At 40.2% G+C, this 24,418-nt stretch overlaps 1 protein-coding gene and 1 long non-coding RNA gene across 2 annotated transcripts in view; one reads left to right on the top strand and one right to left on the bottom strand.

The window, feature by feature from the left end:
- GYS2 (glycogen synthase 2) overlaps positions 1–24,418 on the bottom strand; it is a 40,952-nt gene that overhangs the window by 1,996 nt on the left and 14,538 nt on the right. The window contains exons 5-15 of the mRNA XM_058655839.1: positions 23,401–23,545; positions 15,358–15,475; positions 14,723–14,843; positions 11,624–11,730; positions 11,009–11,068; positions 10,468–10,546; positions 9,345–9,458; positions 8,285–8,411; positions 4,064–4,159; positions 2,982–3,145; positions 1,005–1,085 (exon numbers count right to left, since the gene is read on the bottom strand). Coding sequence (XP_058511822.1) covers positions 1,005–1,085; positions 2,982–3,145; positions 4,064–4,159; positions 8,285–8,411; positions 9,345–9,458; positions 10,468–10,546; positions 11,009–11,068; positions 11,624–11,730; positions 14,723–14,843; positions 15,358–15,475; positions 23,401–23,545 — 1,212 coding nt within the window. The remainder of the gene's footprint in view (positions 1–1,004; positions 1,086–2,981; positions 3,146–4,063; positions 4,160–8,284; positions 8,412–9,344; positions 9,459–10,467; positions 10,547–11,008; positions 11,069–11,623; positions 11,731–14,722; positions 14,844–15,357; positions 15,476–23,400; positions 23,546–24,418) is intronic.
- The window catches only part of LOC131478120 (uncharacterized), a 29,272-nt gene continuing 6,547 nt past the window's right edge, over positions 1,694–24,418 (top strand). Inside the window, exons 1-2 of the long non-coding RNA XR_009244311.1 lie at positions 1,694–1,732; positions 13,120–13,223. This is a non-coding gene — a long non-coding RNA (uncharacterized LOC131478120). The remainder of the gene's footprint in view (positions 1,733–13,119; positions 13,224–24,418) is intronic.

The raw sequence follows: 24,418 nt of genomic DNA, 5'->3' as shown, positions 1-24,418 counted from the left end.
ACAAAATTTAGGTTGGATTAATTAATTTCTAAGATATTTTACTCCAGAAACCTAATATAGATTGGTATAAACTAGAATATTTGGAAAAGTTATTTATGGTAGACATGATTTGTTTTGAGAATTATATCTCAACTTGAGGGGCCTATAAATATTTGACAGGGAACCACAGCTTTTTGAAAAATGACTCATATTTGGATATACATTCCTTACAAGAACCATGGATGCTTCTTTATCCAGATTTGTAACATACTGGCTTTGGTGGGAGCACATTTAAATACACAGGTAGTGCCCATCGAAAGCTCAGATCAGCGTCCTAAACTAACCTAGGGTGGCTCCCAGCAATTTGTCTTTCTTCCTTGTGCCTAAGTTGCCACCTAGTGGACAGGAGGCCAAACAGGAGTCCAGGTTAGCCCTTGGACTGCAGACCCAGTCTGACTGAGAAGTACCTGAAGTTGTGGCACTTGAGCTGCAGCTCCTGTCTATTGACAGATGTGGCTATGGTGATCTCTTGAACACAAACATCTAGTCAGACTTCACAAGAAAGTCTCCGACAGGCACTGCCAAGCACTGCGTTAAGTGCTCATCTGGTCTAGAGCATCTTCAAGTGTTGGAATCTGCTCTTGTTTCAGTCTTGCCTAGATTTAAACATTTCCTGGACAATGAATATCCCTCCTGTTAGAGCAGCCCAGTTTCTTTTTTAACAACTTTAAAAACAATGGTGGTCTAACAGGCAGTTCAGGCATGACATTTGATTACTAAATTTGGTTATGGAGGGACATCACCAAAGACATGAGTGAGTTATCTGCTCTGCCTGCACACAAGGCAAAATCTGAATTCAGAGCTTTCAGATACTCATATTTGTGATTTCCATTATTTTTGCTCTGATTCCACACTATGAAAAAGTGTAGGAGCCTGTGATTTAGCCACTACCACATTAAAAAGTATAGTTAGAATTTGTCATACATTTAGCTTTTAAAACAATGGAGAATGCATTAAATACTCACTGCTGGTGGTGATATGGGATCCATGTGGAAAATTTCTGGAAAAGCTCTGCTTAATGTCAGGTGCCTGGCATGCTGGTAATACTAACGAAAGAAAGCCAAATTACAGGTTAAACAAAAGAAGGTTTAGATATCTCAGTTACCAATGTTGTAAGGCTTTATTATTCTGGTTCTGAACTGGATGGATTTTTATTGAAGCTTTTATTTACTTGTTTTCATTTTATTTGAGAGAGAATCGGAGATGGATAAAGACTTTCCACCTACAGTTTCTGTCTCCCAGATGCTCACAACAGCCAATAGCAGGCCAGGCTAAAGCCAGATGCCTGAAACTCTACTCAGGTCTTTCCACGGTTGGCAGGGACCCAGCGACTTGAATAGGAAGCTCAGCCTGAACCCAAATCCAGGCACTCCCCTGTGAGATGCTGGCGTGCCAACAAGCCTCTTCACCAGTGTGTGAAATGGCTGCCCCTGAAATGCATGCTTTTAAAAGGGCAGAATCTTTTCATCCTAAGGAAAGCAAGAGACAGGAAATAAATGACAGTATTCAATGTTATTGTTTTTCAATGCATAGGCCAAGAAGTAATTAAAACGTTGGGGAAAACATTGATCCTGGCCCTGAGCTGAGCATGAAGGTGACTGAAACATTGGCTTCTTTCCACAGGGAAGGAGCAATGTCATGAAGAGAGCTCGGCCTCAGCAGACAGTCAGCCTGGAAACCCACCTCGACTCAGGTGAGACACACTGGATTAGAGCCTTCCTGCTCTGTTTTCATTAGAGAGTGGAGAGAGGACCATGCGGGCTGCAGTGAGCCCTGGTGTGTGTGTGTGTGTGTGTGTGTGTACAGGTGCCCAGCAAGTGACAGCAAGGAGAGTTTAACAACATGTGAGCAGATACACTGTGGGAAGGCCAAGTCAGTTTATTCGTGGTTCAGTCATCCAATGCTGGGACAGATGCACATATGAATGCTTGCAAACCGATCACATGATTGAATGAACGTACTTCCTATACTTATCTTTTTGGCAACAGAGCAAAGGACTTTACAAAGTTCACGGAAAATGCAAGTTGTGAAAAAAGCTATGCGTGAATCTCTAAACTGCACCAGAGTAAGTGTATTTTGTAATTCTCATTTTCTGTGAAATGTTTGCAGCAGCTGCTTCCTGTTGTAGTGGAGGTATAAGCATATTTTCTTTCTCTGGAGGAAAACAAAGTGGGGACTTTCCTCCTGATGCCTTTCCTCATCTTTCTGAAATGGTTTTGCATACACGTTAAGCCCAATCGTAGATTAAGTAGCCATATCCTGAAGGCCTTGTTTATACAGACTCAAACTCAACATGACAAATCAGAGTTAGGACTTTACAAAATCTTATTAGTTTACAAAATATGTGAAGCCATCAGTGAGATTCTAGCAATTACGACCTTAAACTGGATTTATGGGTTATGGCTTTCATTGTCGAGTGGAATTTTTCAAACATGTATTTTATGTACTTGGTAGAGTTAGAGAGAGAGTTCCCATATTACTGATTTACTCCCCAAATGGCTGCAATAGCCAGGATTTGGCTAGGCCAAAAGCAGGAACCTAGAACTTCATTGAAGTCTGAGTGCCTGGACCACATTCCACTTCTTCCACAGGCACATTTGTAGGGCACTGGACCAGAGGTGGAGCAGCCAGGTCTCAAAATAACACTCACGGAATGCTCATGTTACAGGTTGTGACTTAACTATTCAAATGCCTGCAATGGCTGGGGGCCAGAGCCAAGAGTCTTGAAGTCCACGTGCATCTCACACTTGGGGGGTAGAAACCTAACCATCTGAGCCATCCATCACTGCTGTCTCCCATGGTGTGCATCAGCAGGCTGCCAGAGCCAGGTGTCAAACCCAGGTGCTCATGTAGGGGACCCAGGTACCTTCACCACTTGGCCAAAGCCTGCCCCCAGTGGAATTCTTAAAGTGTGTCTCTGTGTTTATTAAAATCTTGCTTACTCTGCCCAAATATCTCCAATCCAGAAGATCTGAAAGCCTCTCGGTTCGGTTCCTCTGGATAATTCTCTGGCGGCGTGACTGTTTGCAAAATCTGTAGAGAAACTGTGTCAGCTGATTGCATGAATCATCTGGAGAGCGGAACCGCCTGTCCACAATGTAAATACCTGCAGATCACAAAGCCACAGCACAAGTCAGAGCGGGATGAACCTTACAGCCCTGCTACTCAGTGTTCTGCCTGTGGGTCAGAGGCCAGCTGTATCAACCAGTGCTTGACTCAGCCGCCGCCTGCACTTGATCTCTGTCCTTTGTAGGACTTTTAAGTCTTCTGCTAATTGCATTTGTGTCTGGCACACAGTTCACTAAAGTGGATCTTGTTGGAAAAAATTCTGGCATTCTACAGGCATATGGGATCAACCGTTTCCCATAATTTCCAGGGTGAGAGCTGGGTACCAGTATTTCTGGGCTCCTTAATCCTAATGTGTAGCCAGGGCTGAAATTCACAGCCTTTATCTGAGGAAAGAGAGCAGCTCCTGTTCCCTTGTGAAATCCCTAAGGAATTGTCAAAGGGAAGGGAGAGAATTCATCCCATTCTAACTAACCCATCAGCTAGGCAACACAAAAGATAGAAAGATAGGGAGAGGTGATAGACAAATCAGGATAGGTGATAACAGATAGATAGCAGATACATGACATAGATGGATAAATTGATGGTGATAGGTAAATTGTGTCATAATTGAAGTGAATTATGCTGATTTGGCATGGACCTTTAAAATGATAACCATATGTGTCCTCAAACGTAGTGACCAAGATAGCTTTCCTCATGTGATGGTTAATGAAACACCACTCTTAAGAAGCAGAGATCAAAAAATAGGAAATCTTGTGATGAGGAAAATTCATTGAGGTTTCTCACTCTGTTTGCAGCTTGTCTTTTGCGCTTCATAATAAATATCAAAAAGCATTCTTATCTTCAGATCACATAATCAAATCTGCTTTTAATTAAGCAGCAAGTATATGTATGCATTTAACTAGCAGGGCAGAGCTCTTGAGAGAGGGGCCTTGCTTGGTCAAGGGGCATGCCTCACCGTAAGCAGTCGGGTCAGCCACGTGCTCCTGCATGAAGCAGCCAAAGCCGGAGAGGTTTGTGGTCACACTGGGGATGCCCATCACAGTGCATTCGGCTGCCAAGGAAACAAAGGCTTGGTTTCAGACCCATGCTGTAGCCTCTTGTGTATGCAGTGAACGATACCCTGGTCTTTCCACTTAGAGCTTTGTTCACTTTGTGCCACCCGTAGCAAGCTTGTCGCCTGTAGGACCAACTAACTCATTGAGTCTCCCTAACGAGCCTGTTGTGATCTCAGCCTCAGTGGCAAAGAAATGGAAGCACAGCAAAATGAAACAATTTGTTCAGCCTCACAAAGCCAGAGCCCCAGCTCCAAACTCCCCACATGCTGCCTGTATAAACCCAACCTGTTGTAGTTTTTGTCCCCATTTTATCCCCGTATCTAACCACGTGGTAAGATTGTGAGACACACACACACACACACACACACAAAGATTGTGAGACACGTGCTTTAAATGTGATGGCTTCTCCCCTCATAAATACCCCTTTGCGCAAATCCCTTCCACTTTCTTGGGAGTTCAGAGAAGTGGTGATCATTCGGTCCTGCAGCTTTTGGTTAAAACCCCTTTTTCAGGAGATACCTGAAATTTGTTTTTGAATCTGGATGTTCTTGGGGGCAAGCATGCTGTGCGATGCTGAAGACACCACTTGGGACGCCTGCATCTGGTCTCGAAACACCTGACATTCAGTTCCAGCTCTGCTCCCACTTCCAGTTCCTGCTCATGTGCATCCCGAGAAGCAGCCGGTGATGACTCAAGTCCTTGGGTCCCTGTCACCCATGTAGGAGAACCAGGTTGGGTTCCTAGCTCCTGACTTTGCACTGGCCTAATCCCAGCTATCACAGGCATTTGGGGCAAGAACCAGTGCATGGAAGATCTCTGTGTCTATGTCTGCCTTTCTAACAACAAAGAAATTGCTCTTCTCAGGGAGTTTGCCTTTTTCATGAGGAATTCATGTTTGATTATGGAATGACTCTTAGTTTGTGGGCAGGATCTCCCATAGCTCCCTCAAGTGATCCAGTTTAGACATTGGCTTTATCCTTTAATGTGCAAGTATTTCCAGATGGTGGTAGCTCTGTGCCTTGAGAACAGGGCTTCTATAATTGTTTTGGAGGCATGAGAGGAGGAATATGGGATGGGGATTAACAATAGTTGAGAATATTGTGAAAATTCTGGGACTTGTTTCCAGAAAAAAATTTCTTACACACACGCACACACGCACACACACACACACACACCAGAGAGAGAAGGGGAAAGACAGAGAGAGATCTTTATTTTTTTATTAAATATTCATGTACAACGAATATACAGTATATATGCCAGATACCCATGTAAGCTCAGTGTATATTCACTAGATGACTTTCATGAAATAAGTGCTTATGCTTTTATTCATGAAGTTTCCTCTAAAATCAGAACAAATTTAGGGAGGGCCTTCTAGAATGAGACAGACCTAACATCACATAGGAATTTTTTTTTAAGTGGAGAGCTATTTAATATGCTAATACTGAATGTACCTACCATCAGAAGTCTCATTCTTTCTATAGCCGTGGTTTAGGGAAGGAGTGGCCACCTTCATTTGATTAATTTGAAACATCAAATGACACATTTACTAATTATCTGCTGTTACCTATTTTAAATTACTTTATCTGAAAAGCCAAAAGAGAAAGAGGAGAGAGAGAGAGCTAGAAGAGAAAGATCTATATTCTGTCCACAGTCTCACTTCCCAGGTACCCAAGCCAGACAGCAATGGGCGAGGCCACAGCCAGGAGCTGAGAACTAAATAGGAGTCTCCCACTTAAGCCATCACTTGCTGCCTACTTGGGCGCTAATCGGTAGGAAGCTGGAATCACAAACAGGGTTTATACTCACAGCTACGTACTTCTGCCTGTCCCAGGTGGTAGCTTAACGACTACACCGAGTGCCTGCTTCTCTACATCTTAAGCCACTTTCTCAGGTCTTTCTTGTAGAACATTTTCTGTATCTGAATCACCCCCATCATTTTGTGTTGTTGAGTTTAACTGTTCTGTAAAATGCTGTTTTGATGGAAAGTAAGCTTACAGATCATCTTTTCCCAATGCCTTCCTTTGTTCCGTCAGTCACATATACCCTCATGCTTTTTCTGCACTGTAATCCTTATAACTCTAAACTGTATTGCTTACTAGAAATAGCAGAAACAAGGGTCAACAACACAGCGTTTCTCTCAGCAGTAAAATGTGAGTTTTACTATTCTCACAAGAGACTGAATCATAAACAATCAGAAATACTTGTTGCACATTTCGTAAATGCAAAGACAACACATTCACACGTGTAGAACTTATGCCACTAGCAAGTTCTAGAACTGCAAGGTGGATGGATGGAAGAGTTAGATAAATACATTTTTATATTATGGCTTAAGAAGTAGACTCTAGAATAAAAGACTAGGATCTTCTTGGGGATTCAAAGCCCTCTTGCTGCTGCTATTGGAAAGAATATAGGATCTTATTTTTATAGAGTTTTAAGCTCTATATCCAAAATCTTGGAGAAGAACATAAGTGTTTAACAAGTTTCTCCTCCCAAATTCAGTCTACTATTTTGCATTAGCACCTTGGCCTTTGTTGCCCCTTACCTGATGACATTGAGAAGCAGAAGGCAAAAATGTTTTCCCTTTGTTACAAGTTTTTACTTTTTGTACCTTCTGCTTAAAACTTACCGGAATTGTATCTAAGTGAGACAGAATCTCTGATTGCCAATAAGGGATGGAAATGACAATACTGATTCTTAAAGTATGTGTTTCCCTCTGATTTTGATATTTTGGTAGAAATTACTTCCTTTGATGGTCATAACAGTCATGCTAGTAGAGACCAGAAAAGAAAGAGAAATTGTGGATCTGAGAATCCGTAGCTTTAAAAATACCGTGTGAAGGGCCCGGTGCGATAGCATAGTGGTTAAGGCCATCACCTTGCATTCCCGGGATCCCATATGGGCGCCGGGTCTAATCCTGGGTGGCCCTGCTTCCCATCCAGCTCCCTGCTTGTGGCATCGGAAAGCAGCTGAGGACGGCCTAAAGCTTTGGGACCCTGCACCCACATGGGAGACCCGGAGGAGCTCCTGGCTTTGGATTGGCTCAGCTCCAGCCGTTGCGGTCACTTGGGGAGTGGACCATCAGATGGAAGATCTTCCTCTGTCTCTCCTCCTCTCTGTATATCCAGCTTTCAATAAAAATAATAAGTAAATCTTTTTAAAAATGAAAAAAAAATACAGTGTGCAGGGGAGGAAAAGAGCTTCTAGTTAGAAAGATATCAGGGCCTGGTACAATGATTCAGTTGGCTAATCCAGGATCCCATTTGGGCACTGGTTTGTGTCCTGGCAGCCCCACTTCCCATCCAGCACCCTGCCTGTGGCCTGGGAAGGCAGTGGAGGATGGCCCAAAGCCTTGGGACCCTGCACCCGTGTGGGAGACCCAAAGAAGCTCCTAACTTTGGATTTGCTTAGCTCTAACCATTGCTGCATTTGGGGAGTGAACCAGCTGATGGAAAATCTTTATCTCTGTCTCTCCTGTCAATCTGTCTTTTTAATTAAAAAAAAAAAAAGTAAATCTTAAAAAAAAAATCAGAATCATCATTTTGACTCAGTTTGTTAAGCTGCTGTTAGCAACTTGTATCAGAGTGCCAGTTCAGATCCCCGGTGGTCACTTCAAACCTAGCTTTCCTGCTAATGTCCCTGGGAAGACAGTGGAAGATGAAGCAAGTACCCATGGGGAGACCAGGATGGAGTTCCTGGCTGTGTCTTTGTTCTGGCCCAGATCTGGTTGGGGCAACCATTTGTGGAGTGAACCAGTGAAGATCTTTCCTGCCCCCTCAATTCCCCTGCCTTTCACATAAATTAATCTATAGAATATGCCATTTTCACAAACATTCTTTATTTTGGGGGGGATGGACTAAGGTGATAACTCAGATACTTATGAAACAATGAGTGTGCAACTACACCATGAAATATTTAGGTAAATCTTTTTCTTAGTTCAGAATCTACAAAGCACAAAGTAGGTCCCTGAGAAGTAGCTAATTAAAAATTATCTTTAAACCAAATTGAGAAATTGAAACAGTGGAAATTATTTACCAACTTTGATCCTTATATATATGCACATAAAATAATATGCTAACAAAATTAAAATTCCATAACCTACCTGGAATGTTTACGCCACCTACCTGGAGTATAGCCCCAGGGTTCATAGTAAGATGGAAATACTCCAAGATGACAACCTCGCACAAACTCTTCATAATCCATGGGTAGCAAGGGGCTGGTCGAAGACAGAAACTCTGGGTGTAAAATCACCTACAATTTTAAAAAAAGGATAATTCTAATGAGAAAAGAATGTAACAACATAAAAATGTCCTACAGTGTGGTTGTTTTAAAAATTATCTTACGGTTTGATAGAGAGAGGCAAATGGAGGAGAGAGAAGGAGCGCGTCTCTTTCTCTGAGAGCCAACCCAGAAACTCTTATTCCCTTGTTCACGTTCGAAAGTGTGCAGTGGCTGGGGCCTGGCTGAAGCTGCGGCCAAGAGTCAGGAAGTGAGCTCTGTCCAGCCTCCCACATCGATGGGGGGAGACAGTTACCCAGGGTGGAGCAGGGCGCACAAGCTGGGGCTTGAACTCAGCAAGTGTCTCGGCCAGCAGTGGGGCCATGGAGCCAAATGCCCACCCCAAACCGTGAGAGAGACCAGGTCTTATTCATGTAAATACCCTTAGCAGCCAGCAGCCTTGGACCCAGTCGTTGCAGAAACTCAAGAGTCAAAAGAAGTACACAAATGCCTTGAGTGATAGTGTTTGAAACCGGAGACTTGTCCTTAAATTGAACTTTATTTTTAAGCGTACTGCAAGAGAGGAGGAGATTCCCCATTTGCTTGTTCGCTTCCCAAACATGCAACAGCTAGGGATGAACCAGCCGAGAAAAAGCGAACACAATTTATGTTAATATATATTTTCACCATTAAATTAATTCTTAATTAATTATGTTTATATTATTAGAAATTGAATGTTTTCCTTTTTCATATTGACAATATTGTACAATGATAGTAAATAATAGAACTAAAACTCAAAAGCATGAAAAGATGCTAATTTTTAAGAATGATGCCAAAATATTTGTTATACTTCACTCAAGAAATAGAATTGATTTTCTTGATAAATAGTTAAAAGCATTTCAAGTAGATATTAAAAACAGCTAAGGGATGTTTCCAGTATCCGTATGTCTGAACAATGAGTTTCACCTTAACCCTGTCTGCGCGACTGTTGAAAAGTCCGATCCGTCTGATAGTGCTGAGGATGGGGTCGGTGGAGTCGTCGATCATGTTGTGAGTGGTCACTGGAGGCAAAGACTGTCGCTAAAGTCGGAGAGAGAAGGAAATGCCAGCTGTGGAGGGGGTGGCTGCACATCACTCATCTCAGCGATAGATGACTGACCTTCCGTCTGACCTTCACGCCTTCAGCGTGTGGGAATGACACTGGCAGTGATGGCTCTGTCTGCCTGTGTCTTACTGCAAACGTAGAAACCTTTTTTTTTTTTTTTCCCCATGGCACCTTACAGAAGCCAGGCTTTCTCAGCTGCTCCTGGACCTTCTTTACAACGTTAAGGTGTCCTGAAATCTTAAGATGTACTTTGCTGATTTCTTCTACTGGGGCTGTCCCTCAGGACTTGATGCCCCAATGTTAGGACATGAATTTGGGGGCTGGACTAAAACATTTTGGAAGAGTTTCTTTTGACTGGGATATGGTTTTTCTACAATGGCTAAAATTCCATACTTCAGAGAAAAATTAGGAGCTTTTAAAATGTTTATTTGAAAGGCATAGAAGGATATAGACACAGAGAGAGAGAATGAATTTCATCTGCTGGCTCACTTTCCAAATGGCCACAATAGCTGGAGCTAAGCTGGTCTAAAGCCAGGAGCATCTTCTGGGTGGCTGGTCCAAGGCTTTGGGCCATCCTCTGCTGCTTTCCCAGGCCATTAGCAGGGAGCTGGATTGGAAGTGGAGCAACCAGGATTCAAACAAGCTCTCATATGGGATGCCCGTGCCACAGAAAAAGGCTTAACTTGTTACATCATAGCACTAGCCCCAGGTACTTTTTATTACCATAACATACAGTTTTTCAAGCAGCTACATTGGTTCCAAGTTAACATTGTAAGTGGATACCAAGAAATTTCGCTGAATTTCAAGGAAGTCATTGAGACAACTCATGATAGAATATACAAAGTCACTCATTTGAAGGGACTGTGCAAGAACGTCATTTCTAACTCTGAGTTCTAAATGCGTCCCAAATTAACTCATGCCCAGTAAATAAAAATATTGATTTTGATAATTGTGGAAAACAGTGATCACTTTTTTCTTTGCTACCTGAGTTGAAAAGATGGCTCTTTTCATAATTGTTAGATCATCTCGATCTAAAATATTATCCATGTCAGGAACTTCGCCTCTGTGGGGAAAACAGAGTTAGCAATAAAAACCACAGGCACCGAGTGCTTCCCAGGTGTTAAACGTATACACTACATGCTTTGTTTATCTCAACTAATGTTTGTTATTTTTTAAACAAATTGTGATTTTGTTTTCATATGCAAATAAATATATTTAATATGTATTAAGACAACATAAATTTTGGTATGAAATCTCCCTCATCTTCACAGTGACACATTAATCATGAATAAATTCCCCAAATGAATTAGAATTTACCTGCATACACGAATATATTCTCATCTGCACACACTGCTTACAAGTGTTTAGCAAATGAAGGATACAGCATTGCTCGTGCGACGTACCACATTGGCACAGGCTCTAACTTCTTTCATATTTGGAACAAAATAAACATATCACAGGGTCTAAACTGAAGAGTGTAGTGAAATGCTAAATGCTTGAAGAGTTGGTTATTCTAAGCCCCTACCTTAATAATGCATCATACAGTTTCTTTCCAAACTTTTCCTTCATTGAATGCACAGTGTCCCTGTTTGAAATACAAAGATTTGTCACCTAAACAGCATTATAACTGTTATACTCTCATGGCAATGCTATTGTTGCACCAGCATTCTTTGAAATCACAGGTCTCTTTTGTATAGCCTCTGGAGTAAGAATCCTTTAGAGCCTAAGCAGCAGAACGTTCAGAGAGGATAGGGGATATGAGTGAATGGAGGTATAAATGTAACAAGTTTTGGAATTAGTTGATAATTTCTGAAGCCTGGGCTAGGAATATGGAAGGGAAGTCATTTTTAATAATCACTTTATTTTGGAATATGTTTTTTAAATTTCCATAAGAGTGCTCTATCTTTCCTTTTCTAAATTTTTAAACAACTAGAATAAAGGATCTCTAATAGCTTTGACATAAAAGAATGTTATGTATTTAAGGAGAATGTTATATGTTAACTCGAGATTGAACATTACACAATGTATACAGGTATCAAGACATCACATGGTGCCCGGTAAATATGTCAACTAAAAATAAAATTAAAAAATAAATTTCTCACATTTAATGCTTGACAACACTCTCAAGATGTGAAATTACCATAGCTGTTTTCGCACTGCCTGTCCTTTCAGGGTTTCCACATTGAAATTATTTGTCTTGGCAGGCATAATGAAAAACACCACGACGGTGACGTCACTCTTGTGCATCTGACGGGGGTTAGAAAACAGCAGAGTCAAACACCAAAGAGTCAGAGGCATGTGGCAGACAAACCTTAAACTTTGAAAGAAAAAAAAAAAAACCTGATGATTCACGGAGAAACTATTTCCACCTTCCTGAGATGTTTTCAAAAAGGCTCATCTAAATCTGGCTTTTAATCAAGATTTATCAGTTAACAGTTTGAAAGTTCGGACAAGATATGTTCATGGCACTGATTCTACAATGTATGAATCAGTTGATGTCATGGTGCGTTCCCATGAAATGTTCTCCTGTAGGAGAACTTATAGGGTCAGAAGTAGTGCTTTAAAATTTCACGGATGGGGGCCCAGCGGCGTGGCCTAGCGGCTAAAGTCCCCGCCTTGAAAGCCCCGGGATCCCATATGGGCGCCAGTTCTAATCCCGGCAGCTCCACTTCCCACCCAGCCCCCTGCTTGTGGCCTGGGGAAGCAGTCGAGGACGGCCCAAGGCTTTGGGACCCTGCACCCGCGTGGGAGACCCGGAAGAGGTTCCTGGTCCCGGCATCGGATCTGCGCGTACCTGCCTGTTGCGGCTCACTTGGGGAGTGAAACATCGGATGGAAGATCTTCCTCTCTGTCTCTCCTCCTCTCTGTATATCCGGCTTTCCAATAACAATAAAATCTTAAAAAAAAAAAAATTTCACGGATGGGTGTTTGGCATGGATATTGAGTCCTCACTTGGGATACCCATATTCCATATTGGAGTGCCTGGTTTAAGTTTCGGTTCTTCTACCTCTGATAGCAGCTTCCTGCAAATGCACAGTTACTGGGGTGGTAAGTGATGGGTTAAGCACTTAAGTCTTTGCCACCCTCTGAGTGTCCCAGGTTGAACTCCAGGCTCCTGGCTTCGGCTTGTTCAGCCATGGGCATCTGAATCGTGACCCAGCAGATGGAAGATCTGTGCCTGTCTCCCTGTTCTCTGCCTTTCAGCTAAAATGGAAATAATATGTAAAAAGGAAACATTTCTAAAAGTTATTTAAAAATAAATAAAATGATTGAAAATTTATTAGGATTTTATTATGGTGTCTTGATTTATTTTAGCTCATTCACATTAATGTGAACAATATACAATTTACAGTTTTCCACTAAATGTCCATTCTATTGGTGTTGCATTATGGTTATTAGCTCCAAAAGAAAGAAACAAGTATACGCATAGTACTTTTGGCTTAGCATGCAGGCACCGGTATGCTTTAAATGCATCATTTAACCTAATTATCAGAATAATCATGTATGCTTTTATTAATGTCAAAATAGAGGCATGAATGATTCAACGGTTTTCTTGAACTCCTATAATAGGTTAGTGGCAGAGCTGGGATTTTATTTGATGTTTTCAGTTTTCAAATCTGTTTTTTATTCCTACAGAATCTGTGGAACAGGAAACTGACTCCAAGAGGAGAAAATACATTGTCAAAGAATAAATGAACTATGTGGAAAGCAAATGCCTTCTTCTAACCTCTCCAGGTATGGTAATTATTATTTTTTAAACTTACTTGTTTATTTGGGAAGCAGAGTAACAGAGAGGTGGGGGAAGAGATGGACCTTCCATTTACCTGTTCACTTCCCAAATGCCCACAACAGACAGGGCTGGGCCAGTTCAAAGCAGGATCTCACAATCCCATTTGTGCTAGAGGCCCAAGCACTGGAGCCGTCACCACTGTGTCCCAGGATGCATTAGTAGGAAGCTGTGTTGGAAGCAGAGTAGCTAGGGCTCCTCTGGTATTTTGCTATGGGATGCATGTGTCTCAAACAATGGCTTATTGGCAGCCACAAGGGCCTATCGTAATGGTCTTTGATGTGTAATATAATAGCAATAGGCTGTTTCTTCACAAATAAAAAGAAACTAAATATTTTTAAATTAAATGGATACATTTATTAATAGTGTATTTATTAAACGTGTATTTGATATAGTAGTGAGTCTATTTACAAAGTCTGTTGAATAGTTCATATGTCATAGGACATATGAAATACGATTATTCCTGAATAATCTTTATAATTTTTCAGTTCTATTACAAACCTAAGTTCTTTTTAACATATTCCTTCTTTGTTAATGAGATTCTAGGAAACTTTCCTGTATTCTTGGTGTAATGTTTTCTCTAAGGTAAAGATTCTAGGTCCAAGAAAAAACTTAGCTGGAGTTTCTATTTGTCTCCTTAAAGTATCTTCCCAATAACTTCAGTTCATAGCTTTGACATATTATCATTATCAAAACTCCTTCTACTGGAAAATATTTCATTTCTGAACTAGTTAGGGAAGCTTATGAGCCAAAAAAATGATTCCACATCATTAGGACTAAGAGCTTGTTTTTCCCTTCTATTTCCGAGTGGTAAGACATCTCCTACTTTAACACTTTAAGGTATCTTCCTCTTAGAGAGGAAGCAGAACTGGTGAGTTGGAAAGGAGAAGGGGCTCTTCCTGTTGTGTCCTACCAAGAGCTGGTGCTGTAGTGCTTGACCATGAGCCATTATTTCTCTGAAGGCCTGAGTCAGTTGGGGGAGGGTGACTATGGCCAGAGCTGCCTGTGACTAGTTAGTTAGTTGTAATACCAAGGTTCAATGTTACTGATTTGCAACTTCCATTGCTGTTGTAAATCCAAACCAATCTTTATTGGTTTAAACAGATGATATTTTGCTCTTTATTTGCTTACTTTCTACATATTTATCTTTCGATTGGTTACAAATTCATGTAAGGAGAAATGGTGTTATAATGGCTTCTTAGGACACAGCACATGTGATAAGCTTGAATTTTTTTGAGAAAAAAAATCATACTTGACGATATAGATACCTGTGCGAAGAATATAATATGTGAATTTAATGAGTTGAAGTCATTTTTTGAATAAGGTTTTCATTTTTAGTCTTCAAAGCCCTACATTCTCTTGAAGACTTTCTGAAAAGCCAAAAAAAGTTCTGTGATTCTCATTGGTAGTCATCCTTACAAGAGCTATATTTATATCATAGAACTTTCTTACCCTTAGCAGGAAATTTAGCCTGGATAAGGATTCTAGAAAAATGTCAGCTCCTTTGTTTGAGAACTCATACCTCCCAGCAATGAAGAAAAATAAAGTCTTTTCAAGATCAAAATCGAGGTGACTAAAACAAAATAAACAAAACAGTTGTGAATTAATTAAAGCAACAGTAACAACATGTACACACATATTCTGTTGAGGGAAAAAGAGACTAAGAAAAGCAAATGTTTAGTGTAACAATCCTATTTTTTAGCTAACTGAGATGCTTAAAATAATCACCTTCTATCTTTTTAAAATAAAGAATAGTACAGGATTAGTTATTTGGCACAGTGATTAATACACCACTTGAATGTTCACATCCAATATTGGAGTGCCTGGGATTGAGTTCTGGCTCCACTTCCCATTCCAGCTGCCAGCTAATGCTCGCTCTGGGAGGTCACAGGTGATGATGCCAGTACTGGAGTTCCTGCCGTCCTCATAGGGGATCAGAATAGAGTTAGAGGCTCATGACTTCAGCATGGGCCAGTGAAGAGTGAACTAGCACCTGGAAGATCTCTCTGTCTCTCTCTTTCTCTCACTCTTTCCCCCCGCTTTCAAACAAAAATAAATACAAACGTAAAAAGAGAAGAAAATCATACCCATAGAAATGACCTCGAACAAAATCTTGGATCCTCGCTTTATTCATGGCATGGAGATTTTGAAACTCATGAACAGCTGAAAATTTCTTAACATTCAATCCATTTGGAGTAATTACATCTAAAAAAGCAAAACAAAAATCAAGAAAATTCCATTTTGAGAGGGCTACAATTGCAGAGGAAAACATTTTTATGTATATGAAGTTAGACATCTATTAGCATATCAAGTTGCTGACCATGATTGAATTTAAAATTATAAGATTTCGGAACCTAGTCTTTTGGCTGAAGGAGGAAATCAGAAGAATATGAGTAAAATACAAGGTTTGAATCTGTGGATGCTGCATCAGTGTGTATGGAGGGCTGCACATGTCGCCTTACACACTCTACCACAGTGAAGTCAAACTGAAGTCACCGAGGTTTCCAGTGAAACTTTCCTTGTTAGCTATCCCTAGATGAACTATGAACTGTAATTAGGACAGTATGACACTGTCTCTCAAAATGCCTTTATCTCTGATGTATGTCTATGGGCCTTACTCTGTGCTAGATCTTACTCTACCTGGCAAGTGTGAATATTTAGAAAACTGGCAAGTGAGTAGTTTTTATTGCCTGGTTTCGCAGCTGAAGAAGCTGGCCTGAAGTCAAGAGTTTACATTTGCCCAAGGTCTAGAAGCTTCAAGTCAGGAATTAGAATCCAGGCGGTTGTGTGTGGGGTCTCCATTCTTAGCCACAGTTTCTTGTGGCTAAATTGTCCAAAAAATACATTGCAGACGAGGATGTTATATGGGTGCCACTTTATTGTAACTTGAAATCCTTGAGAAATTTCTACCTTTTTGCATAAACAACAAAAAACAAAATATCTTTGTCTAAGTTCATTAGCCTAAAAATTTGGGCCAATGAGATCTTCTCATCTCTAAGTTCAGATCAGTTTTCCCTGTCTTGCACATATGAGAAGGAATATTCAGTATTTGTTTTTTTTGTGCCTGGCTTATTTCACTTAAATAATGATTTCCAGTTTAGTTTACTTTGCTGCAAATGTCAAAATTTTATCCTTTTTAATAGCTAATTAATATTTCACCATGCCAAGAAATATATGAGGAAATGATTGGCATCATTAGCTTCTGGGAAATGCATCAAAAGCATAATGAGATCTGTCTCACTCTAGCTAGAAAGGCTGTTATGAGAAAGACAAGAATAAACAAATGCTGCCAAGGAGAAAGAAAATATGTAAATTGCAAATTAGTGTAACTATTATGGAGAATAGCACGTAGGTTCCTCAAAAAACTAAAAATAGATCTGCTATATGACTCAGTTATCGCATTTCTGGATATCCAAGGAAATGAAATCAGCGTATCAAAAAGCTTCTCTTGTTGATTATAGTCACTTTAGGCCAGAAATGCGATCAACCCATACAGCTACCAATTGATGAGCAAATGAGGGCATGGAATATATCATTACACTGGCCATTATCTGCAAACTTTCTGAATGCCTCCTCTACCAAGGATTTAAAAAGCTTTTTGTACCAAAGTACGCATATTGTTAGGGGCTAGTAATACGGCAGAGCAAGGTAAGCTGCTGCTCGCAGTGTCAGCATCCTGTTCCAGGATGCTGATGGTGATCCCAGCCCTTACTACTCATGTGAGAGTCCCTGCTGGGTTCCCAGGCTCCTGGCCTCAGCCTGACCTAGCTCTGGCTGTTGAGGCTATTCAGGGAATGCATCTGTATTTAAAATTTCTCTCCTCTATTCCATTCCTCTCTCTCTCTCTTCCTCCCACCACCTTGTTGTTTCTCTCTCTGATGCTTAGCTGTTCACATAAATAAATATTAGGAAAAAACAAACTTATCTTTTAATACCATTTTCTTTTGACTCCTTAATATATACACAGTAAAATATATATATAAAAAATATATATATATAAATATATATACACAGTAAAATGTAGAAAAATGTTATGAAATAATGTCTTGTGAATATTTGCATAGCTACTTAATTGTAAGTTTATGTAACTTAATTTTTAATAATGGTTGTATTTAGCAACCAACTCACAGATTTGCTGAAGTTTAACTATCAGTAATTTTGAGCCCATGTGAGCTGGTCCTGGTATATGGCCGTGTTTAGCACTTTAGAAGTAATGTTTTAAAAAACATGTTTTTATGCCTCGTTAACAAATACAGATTTAGTGACATAATTAAAATGATAGCTTTGCCTCTAAAGTGAAAGTACTGACATATATTTAATCACTTCAAATAGTACGTGAAAGGGGCCAGTTAACGAATGCTTGGTATACTAGTAAGATCTTCAACATGTGAACAGTTCCACTCTATTGGTGCTATTACTCTAAATTTAATTTATGAAATCAGTTTACAAGACATAATCAGGCTTTGTAAGTTTTGTACTCACATCCTTTAAATTAAAAAAGAACCAAAATATATGTATCTTGAAAAATTTTCTATGTCAGTCCCTAAACTATTTTCTCTTCCTGGAAACTATATCGATTATTAAATTTTTGTGATTGTTCCCAAATACAAGACAGAACCAGTGTCATCCACCTTTGTAAATTTAGACACTGCTCACATTCAAAAAAAAAATGTTAACTGCAAAACGGTATTCAGGGTTCACAATAAAGTATGCATACGATCCTGAACATCAGTATAAGGTTGTTAATGGCAACAACAAACTGAAATACAACAGCATGTGACACTGAAAGCAAATGCAGTATTCAATTGTGTACCAGTAATTGGAACATGTAAAATGTTGCCTTATTTACAGTATTTGAAACAAAATAACATGTTTTCAACATCAGAGACTATTTTACGTGCCCACATTGTGGCATAGTGAGTTAATCAGGCATCCTTGTTTGGCACTGTTTCTTGTTCTGTCTTTTCTACTTCTGTTTTTACTTATTGCTAATGTACTTGTGAAGACAGTAGAGTGTAGCCCAATTGTTTTTGGACTCTGCTGCCTCTTGGCTTCCACCTGGGCCAGGCTCTGGCCATATCAGGCCTTTGGGGATGAAACCAGCAGATGGAAGATCGCTATAGCTCTCCCTCTCTCTGCAACTCTGAGAATCAAATAAATAAATAAATGGTTTGTTTTAAAGTTGAATTTTTCAAAAATGATATTCATTTATTTTTATTTGAAAGGTAGAATTACAGAAAGAAAGACTGAACGACAAAGCAGAAAGAGGGAGAGAGAGAGAAATCTTTCATGCAATGTTTGACTTCTGAAATGGCTGCAATAGCTGGGTTTGGGCGGGCCCAGAGCCAGGAGCCAGGAGCTTCTTTCAGGTCTCCCATGTTGGGGTAGGGACTCAAAGGATGTGGGCTGTCTTCTGCTGCTTTCCCAGGTGCATGAGCAGGGAGCTAGATCGATGAGGAGCAGCCAGGCCTTGAGCCAGTGCACCACAGACAGGGACTTAGCCTGCTACGTCATGATGTCAGCCCCACGAATAAATAAATCTTTAAAAAATCATTTAGAGTCAAAGTTATGGTAAAATACAAAATTACAGTAATAAAGCATTTCTTCACTAAAAACAGTATATGGTGACACTCTTAAAATATCTGCTTCTATGTAAACTTTTTATTCAGCCAACATCTACCTCATGCGCTGGCACTAGGGCTCAGCCTTGTGGTTGGGGACAACTTGGAACAACTGAAAAATACAATCATAGGGATGCCATATGATACCTTTTTAACATGCACTTTTAAAAGCTTGTGTGTTTAATAAAAATCTACTAAAGAAATGTGCTGACCCTAAGCCACAGATCATTCAGATATTTCACAATTCAGGAGCACCCCATGATTCCATCAGTGGTTTAAAAGGTCTAGATAATGTTGTGGAGCTCCAAGGTGAAGCCACCAGAAGCACGATCAAGAGCTTGAGAAAATCTAGCCAGTGACCCTCACGCATCCATAATCACTGCCTCTTCTGAGCCTTTGCAGTGGACAAGGCATGGAGCTACGTTCTTTGTGTGTGTTAACTCTTAACTTTTGCAACATTTCTAGAAAGGAGACCATCCACTTTGTGAATGAAGCACACAGTGATAAAGTAACTTTTACAGTGTCACACAGCTAGGAATGCAGATTCAGCACAGAATCACTTGGAAACTGAGTTCAGGCAGTTTGGCACAGTCTTCTTCTCGCCACCACTTTCTAGTCACATCCCTAAGAAAGCAAAAATGTAAGAAAGTAGCAAATGAGGGTATTTCATAAAGTCGTGGAAGATGAAAGAAGCTAAATTTATTTTGGTATAAAAATTTTTTTAAAAAGCTCTGTGCCATTTTTTAATAAAAAATAAGGCTGGTTGTAAGTTTTATATAAAATAAGGCTATTTGGTTGTAAGTATAGAAACCTGTTAACTAGACTTGCTTAAGTATAAAAATGGTTGTGGCCCAGCACGATAAGCTGCAGCTTGTGATGCCTGTATCTCATACCGACGCACTGGTTCTAGTCCTGAGTACTCCACTTTTACTTTAGCTTCCTGCCATTGCACCTGGAAAGGCAGTAGATGTTGGAACAAGTGCTTGCAGCCCTGCTGCCTGTGTGAGACGTGAAGGTGGACTTCCTAGCTCTTGGCTTGGCCTGGCCCAGACCTGGCTCTTGCAGACATTTCAGGAGTGAACCAGAAGTTGGAGGCTTTCTCTCTCCCTGTCTTTCTCTCACTCTGTCTGTCCATCTCTCCACACCTTGTTTGTGTGTGTGTGTGTGTGTGTGTGTGTGTGTGTGTCTCCCAGCTGTTATTATGCCTTTCAAATAAACAAATAAGTATTTTTTAAAGTATAACAGTGATACCAAGATTTAAATTCTGTGTAAAGCTTTTGGTGGTAAGCGTAAATGTAATAAGAAAAAAGATGGTGGACAGGGCAGCAACATGTTTAAATAGATGCAGAAACATTATTCAGGGTGAAGCAGAGAGGCCATGATCCCAGGAAATAGGAGAAGACAGGCCAATGGCAGAGGGACACTTGAAGCCCATGGACCCTGGGAAGCCATGGAGACAGCAGAGTGGTGTTGCAGTGACCAGATACCCCAGCAGCGGTCAGCAGTTGGTGATTGGAACTCCACCAGCAACGGGGTGGGAAGGGAAGTTCATCAGGAGCTCAGAAGGTGAACCCAAGTATAGAGCTGCTAGTCCTGTTGATTTGCTTGATTCAACCATGAGCAGAAGCAGAATGGCAGAACCCAAGCAGGCAAATGCAGAAACAGGATGGATTTCATGGCTCAGACTCCACCATGCCATTTTGTATACTGAGGGAAACGGCTAGAGGAGAGGCAGGTTTGTGAATCAACAGTGAGCTGCACAGGCACTGAGCTGGAACTCACTTCCAGCTCAATGCATTATACTGGTCTCACAGGGAAAATAGTACCGACTTGGCATATTGCAGGTTCCACACAAAATAGATCTGGGTGGCCTTCAGACCTACTGGCTAGCAGGTTCTGCAAAGACTAGCACCACTGATTTAGTACAGTGATTTAGTACAGCTGGTGTTTCCATAATCTTGAGCACTACTCGAAGCAGAAGTGGGATAAGGACTGTGGCAGCAATGGTGTGGCCACAGTGTAGTATCACATGATGCACAAGGTGGTGAGCCAGGAGCTGGGGCTACAGAGGTTCTAGTGGAAGCCACGAGAGCCTGGGACTGAAATTCGCTGGAGGGAATGGCAGAAGTGACTGAAAGCAAAGAACTGGGTACCAACTGCAATCAGTAAAATTGACCTGTAGACCAGAGGGCAGCAGAAACCAGTCCTAATGAGAGGAATCTGCTAACCAGAATAGCAATGACCAAGAGCAAGAAAAAAAAGAGAGAGAGAGAGAGAGGCACAATGAATATTACTGATGTTTCGCCCACAAAGGAGCAAAAGCTTTTGCTGATCTCAGAGTTGGTTGAGGAATTCCATAATGATGTAAATTTTTGCTGATGGTATGTTGGAGCTTTGAATTGATCGGGATGATACTCTGCTGGCTCTGTCTTCAGACCAGAGAGGGTATACCTAAGAAGTCGTTGAACTTGACTGGACAATAAGATGCTAGACTCTATGTTTGGTATATGCTTGTAATGGGGAAATCTCAACTGAACTTTTTTTTTTTTAAAGATTTATTTTATTTTTATTACAAAGTCAGATATACTGAGAGGGGGAGAGACAGAGAGGAAGTAGAGCTGCCGGGATTAGAACCAGCGGCCATATGGGATCAAGGCGAGGACCTTAGCCACTAGGCCATGCCGCCAAGCCCCTCAACTGAACTTGAACTGTGGTTATGCAACAAGGTGGAGGAATCCACCATGGTAGGAGGGTTTGGGGAGAGTTGGGGAGAATCCCAATACCTATGAAACTGTGTCACATAATACAATGTAATTAATGAATTAAAAAATAAATTAATTAATCAATTAAAAAAAAAGAAAATGGGGAATAAAGAACTTAAAAAAACAAAACTTGTTATAAAGCTTCTTATCAACAACGAGAAGCACCTGTAGGAATTTAAGGACTATGTCATCCAGGAGATAGCAACACTGAAATAAAACCAAGTCTAATTATTAGAAAGGAAGGACGCAATCATCAATCAAGTAATAGATTAGCAGACTGGATAAAAACAATAAACCTATCTATTTGCTGCCTACAGGAGACATCTTACCAACTAAGATATGTGGAAACAGAAAGTGAAAGGATGGAAAAAGGTATTCCAGGCTAATGGGAAGGAAAAATGATCTGGTATAGTCATTCTTATATCAGATGATATAGACTTTGATATGAAAAATATTAAGAGATGAAGGACACCATATAATAATTCAAAGATCCATTCAGCAAAAAGAGATCACCTTAGTAGTGTCTTAGGATATTTTCTTTTTCATCTCTAATATTACTTGGTTTTTCTCTTTGCTTTTCTTTGTTAATCTAAAAGCTTGTTTTGCTTATCTTCCTAAAAATGGCTCTTGTTGTAATTTTCTTTTTTATTTCTCAATGACACATTGATCATTCAGTAGCATGTTACTTAACTTCATGTTGCAAATTTTCTATGTTTCTTCCTGTTGTTGATTTTATTTTCATTTAAGGGGATGTATAGGAACTGTGCAACAGAGACTGTCATATCCTGCTGTGAGGATACAATGCAGTGTGCATCTCTACTTCCAAAATAGAAACAGACTCCCAATGAGACTGTTAAATATGTTTTGACAATAGCATGCTGAACTCTCTGCCATTCTCCACGCCTACAGTGTCAGGATACACAATAGCAGAATGATGGACTTATAGCTGTTCATGGTCTATACTGTTGTGATAAATTGGAGGGATAATGATTCGGGGGTGAAGGAATTTAGAGAAGGAGAAAGTGAAATCCCAAAGGCTATGGAACTGTACCGTAACATTTTTTTTAAATTTTATTTTAAATTCATTAATTACATTGTATTATGTGACACAGTTTCATAGGTACTGGGATTCTCCCCACCCCTCCCCAAACCCTCCCACCATGGTGGATTCCTCCACCTTGTTGCATAACCACAGTTCAAGTTCAGTTGAGATTCCCCCAATGCAAGCGTATACCAAACATAGAGTCCAGCATCTTATTGTCTAGTCAAGTTCAGCGGCTTCTTAGGTATACCCTCTCTGGTCTGAAGACAGAGCCAGCAGAGTATCATCCCGATCAATTCAAAGCTCCAACATACCATCAGCAAAAATTTACATCACCATGGAATTAATTGACATAGTAATGTGTACCATAACATTTTAAAAATATATATAAAATAGGAAAAAATGAGTACAAAAAAGTTTGCATGTGAATAATTTTTTAACTCTGATACGTTATACTTACTATAATACTGAGTTAATGTCAAAATACCCATGGGATTGCCAATGAGTTAGTAAAATATTGCGCAGAAAAGGATATGCATCAGCAAGTGACAGCCAATCACTCTCCCTGAAAAAATAATTTTTACTCACTTCATATTAAAACAAAATATCCACTGGCAGGGGATGGGTGGGGAAAGAGTAAATTATTCCTGAAAAATAAAATCCACATGCTCCACAGTCAGGTTACGAACGTGGGTCGGTATTTACCAGGCTTCCTCTTGAGCATGTGTTCAGCCTCTATGGCTGTAATGTCAGACACTGTGGTGAATGTGTGTGCACAGTGAACGGACGCTCTTTCCATGCAGTACCGGTGGTAGATCTGCCTCTCCCCAGCCTCTTTGTCTATGTTGAACTGTTGGGAAAAAATGTACAGACATTTGCTTACGTGAATCCTTCCACACAAGCAAAGCAAAATCACGCATTTCATAAATCGTTTTCTGATAGGCTGTAATGATATTTTATGACCACCAGTATTAACAGTAAATTTTTATTAAGCCTATTACTAAACCACGTAACTACATATGCTCTAAAAATCAGTGTTAATTTTGCTTTTCTTGCTACATAATCCCTTAAGTAAATGGTGTTTCTATTTCACTGCAAACTTAATTCTTAAATTTTATTATACTCTTGTTTAATCCACATTTCCAAACAAGTTAATTACACTCCCTAAGTTGTCATCGTATTTTCTCAGAAACAATGTAATAAAGTTGACCTTAACTTGATATGAAAATAAGGATAATTATTATCAATCATAATCTACTGAGAAGGAACCTGAAAAAGACAAACATTTTTCCACAGATGTAGAACTCCTTATACTTTATAACTGCAAAGAGTACACAGCTATTCTGATTAGATAGTGCACTGAATTCTGCAATCATCTGTTATTTTGTGCATTGTAACCTAAAGAAAAAGCCAAATCCCCAGCGACCTCTTAAATAATTGCAGTAGTTACATTGTTTGAAACACAGCTACATGTGACAGTAATGCTTTTTAAGAAAAAAAGAGTAGATAAAACCTCTGGTGCTCTATCAGCAGAGTGCTCCTCATTTAAAAAAAGAAAAGAGTGATTGATTGATTGATTTGAAAGGCAAAGCTACAGAGAGGTAGAGTGAGATCTTCCCGCCCCTGGTTCACTGTCCAGCTTGGGCTGGGCAGGCTGCCGCCTGGAGCTTCATCTGGGGCACCTGTGTGAATGCAAGGGTTGAACTACTTGGGCAATCTTCTG

Source organism: Ochotona princeps, chromosome 27 (genome assembly GCF_030435755.1).
Source record: "Ochotona princeps isolate mOchPri1 chromosome 27, mOchPri1.hap1, whole genome shotgun sequence".
In the NCBI taxonomy this organism is placed as follows: domain Eukaryota; kingdom Metazoa; phylum Chordata; class Mammalia; order Lagomorpha; family Ochotonidae; genus Ochotona; species Ochotona princeps.
The sequence above is the reverse complement of the archived record's forward strand: the minus strand, read 5'-3'. Positions and strand labels throughout refer to the sequence as shown.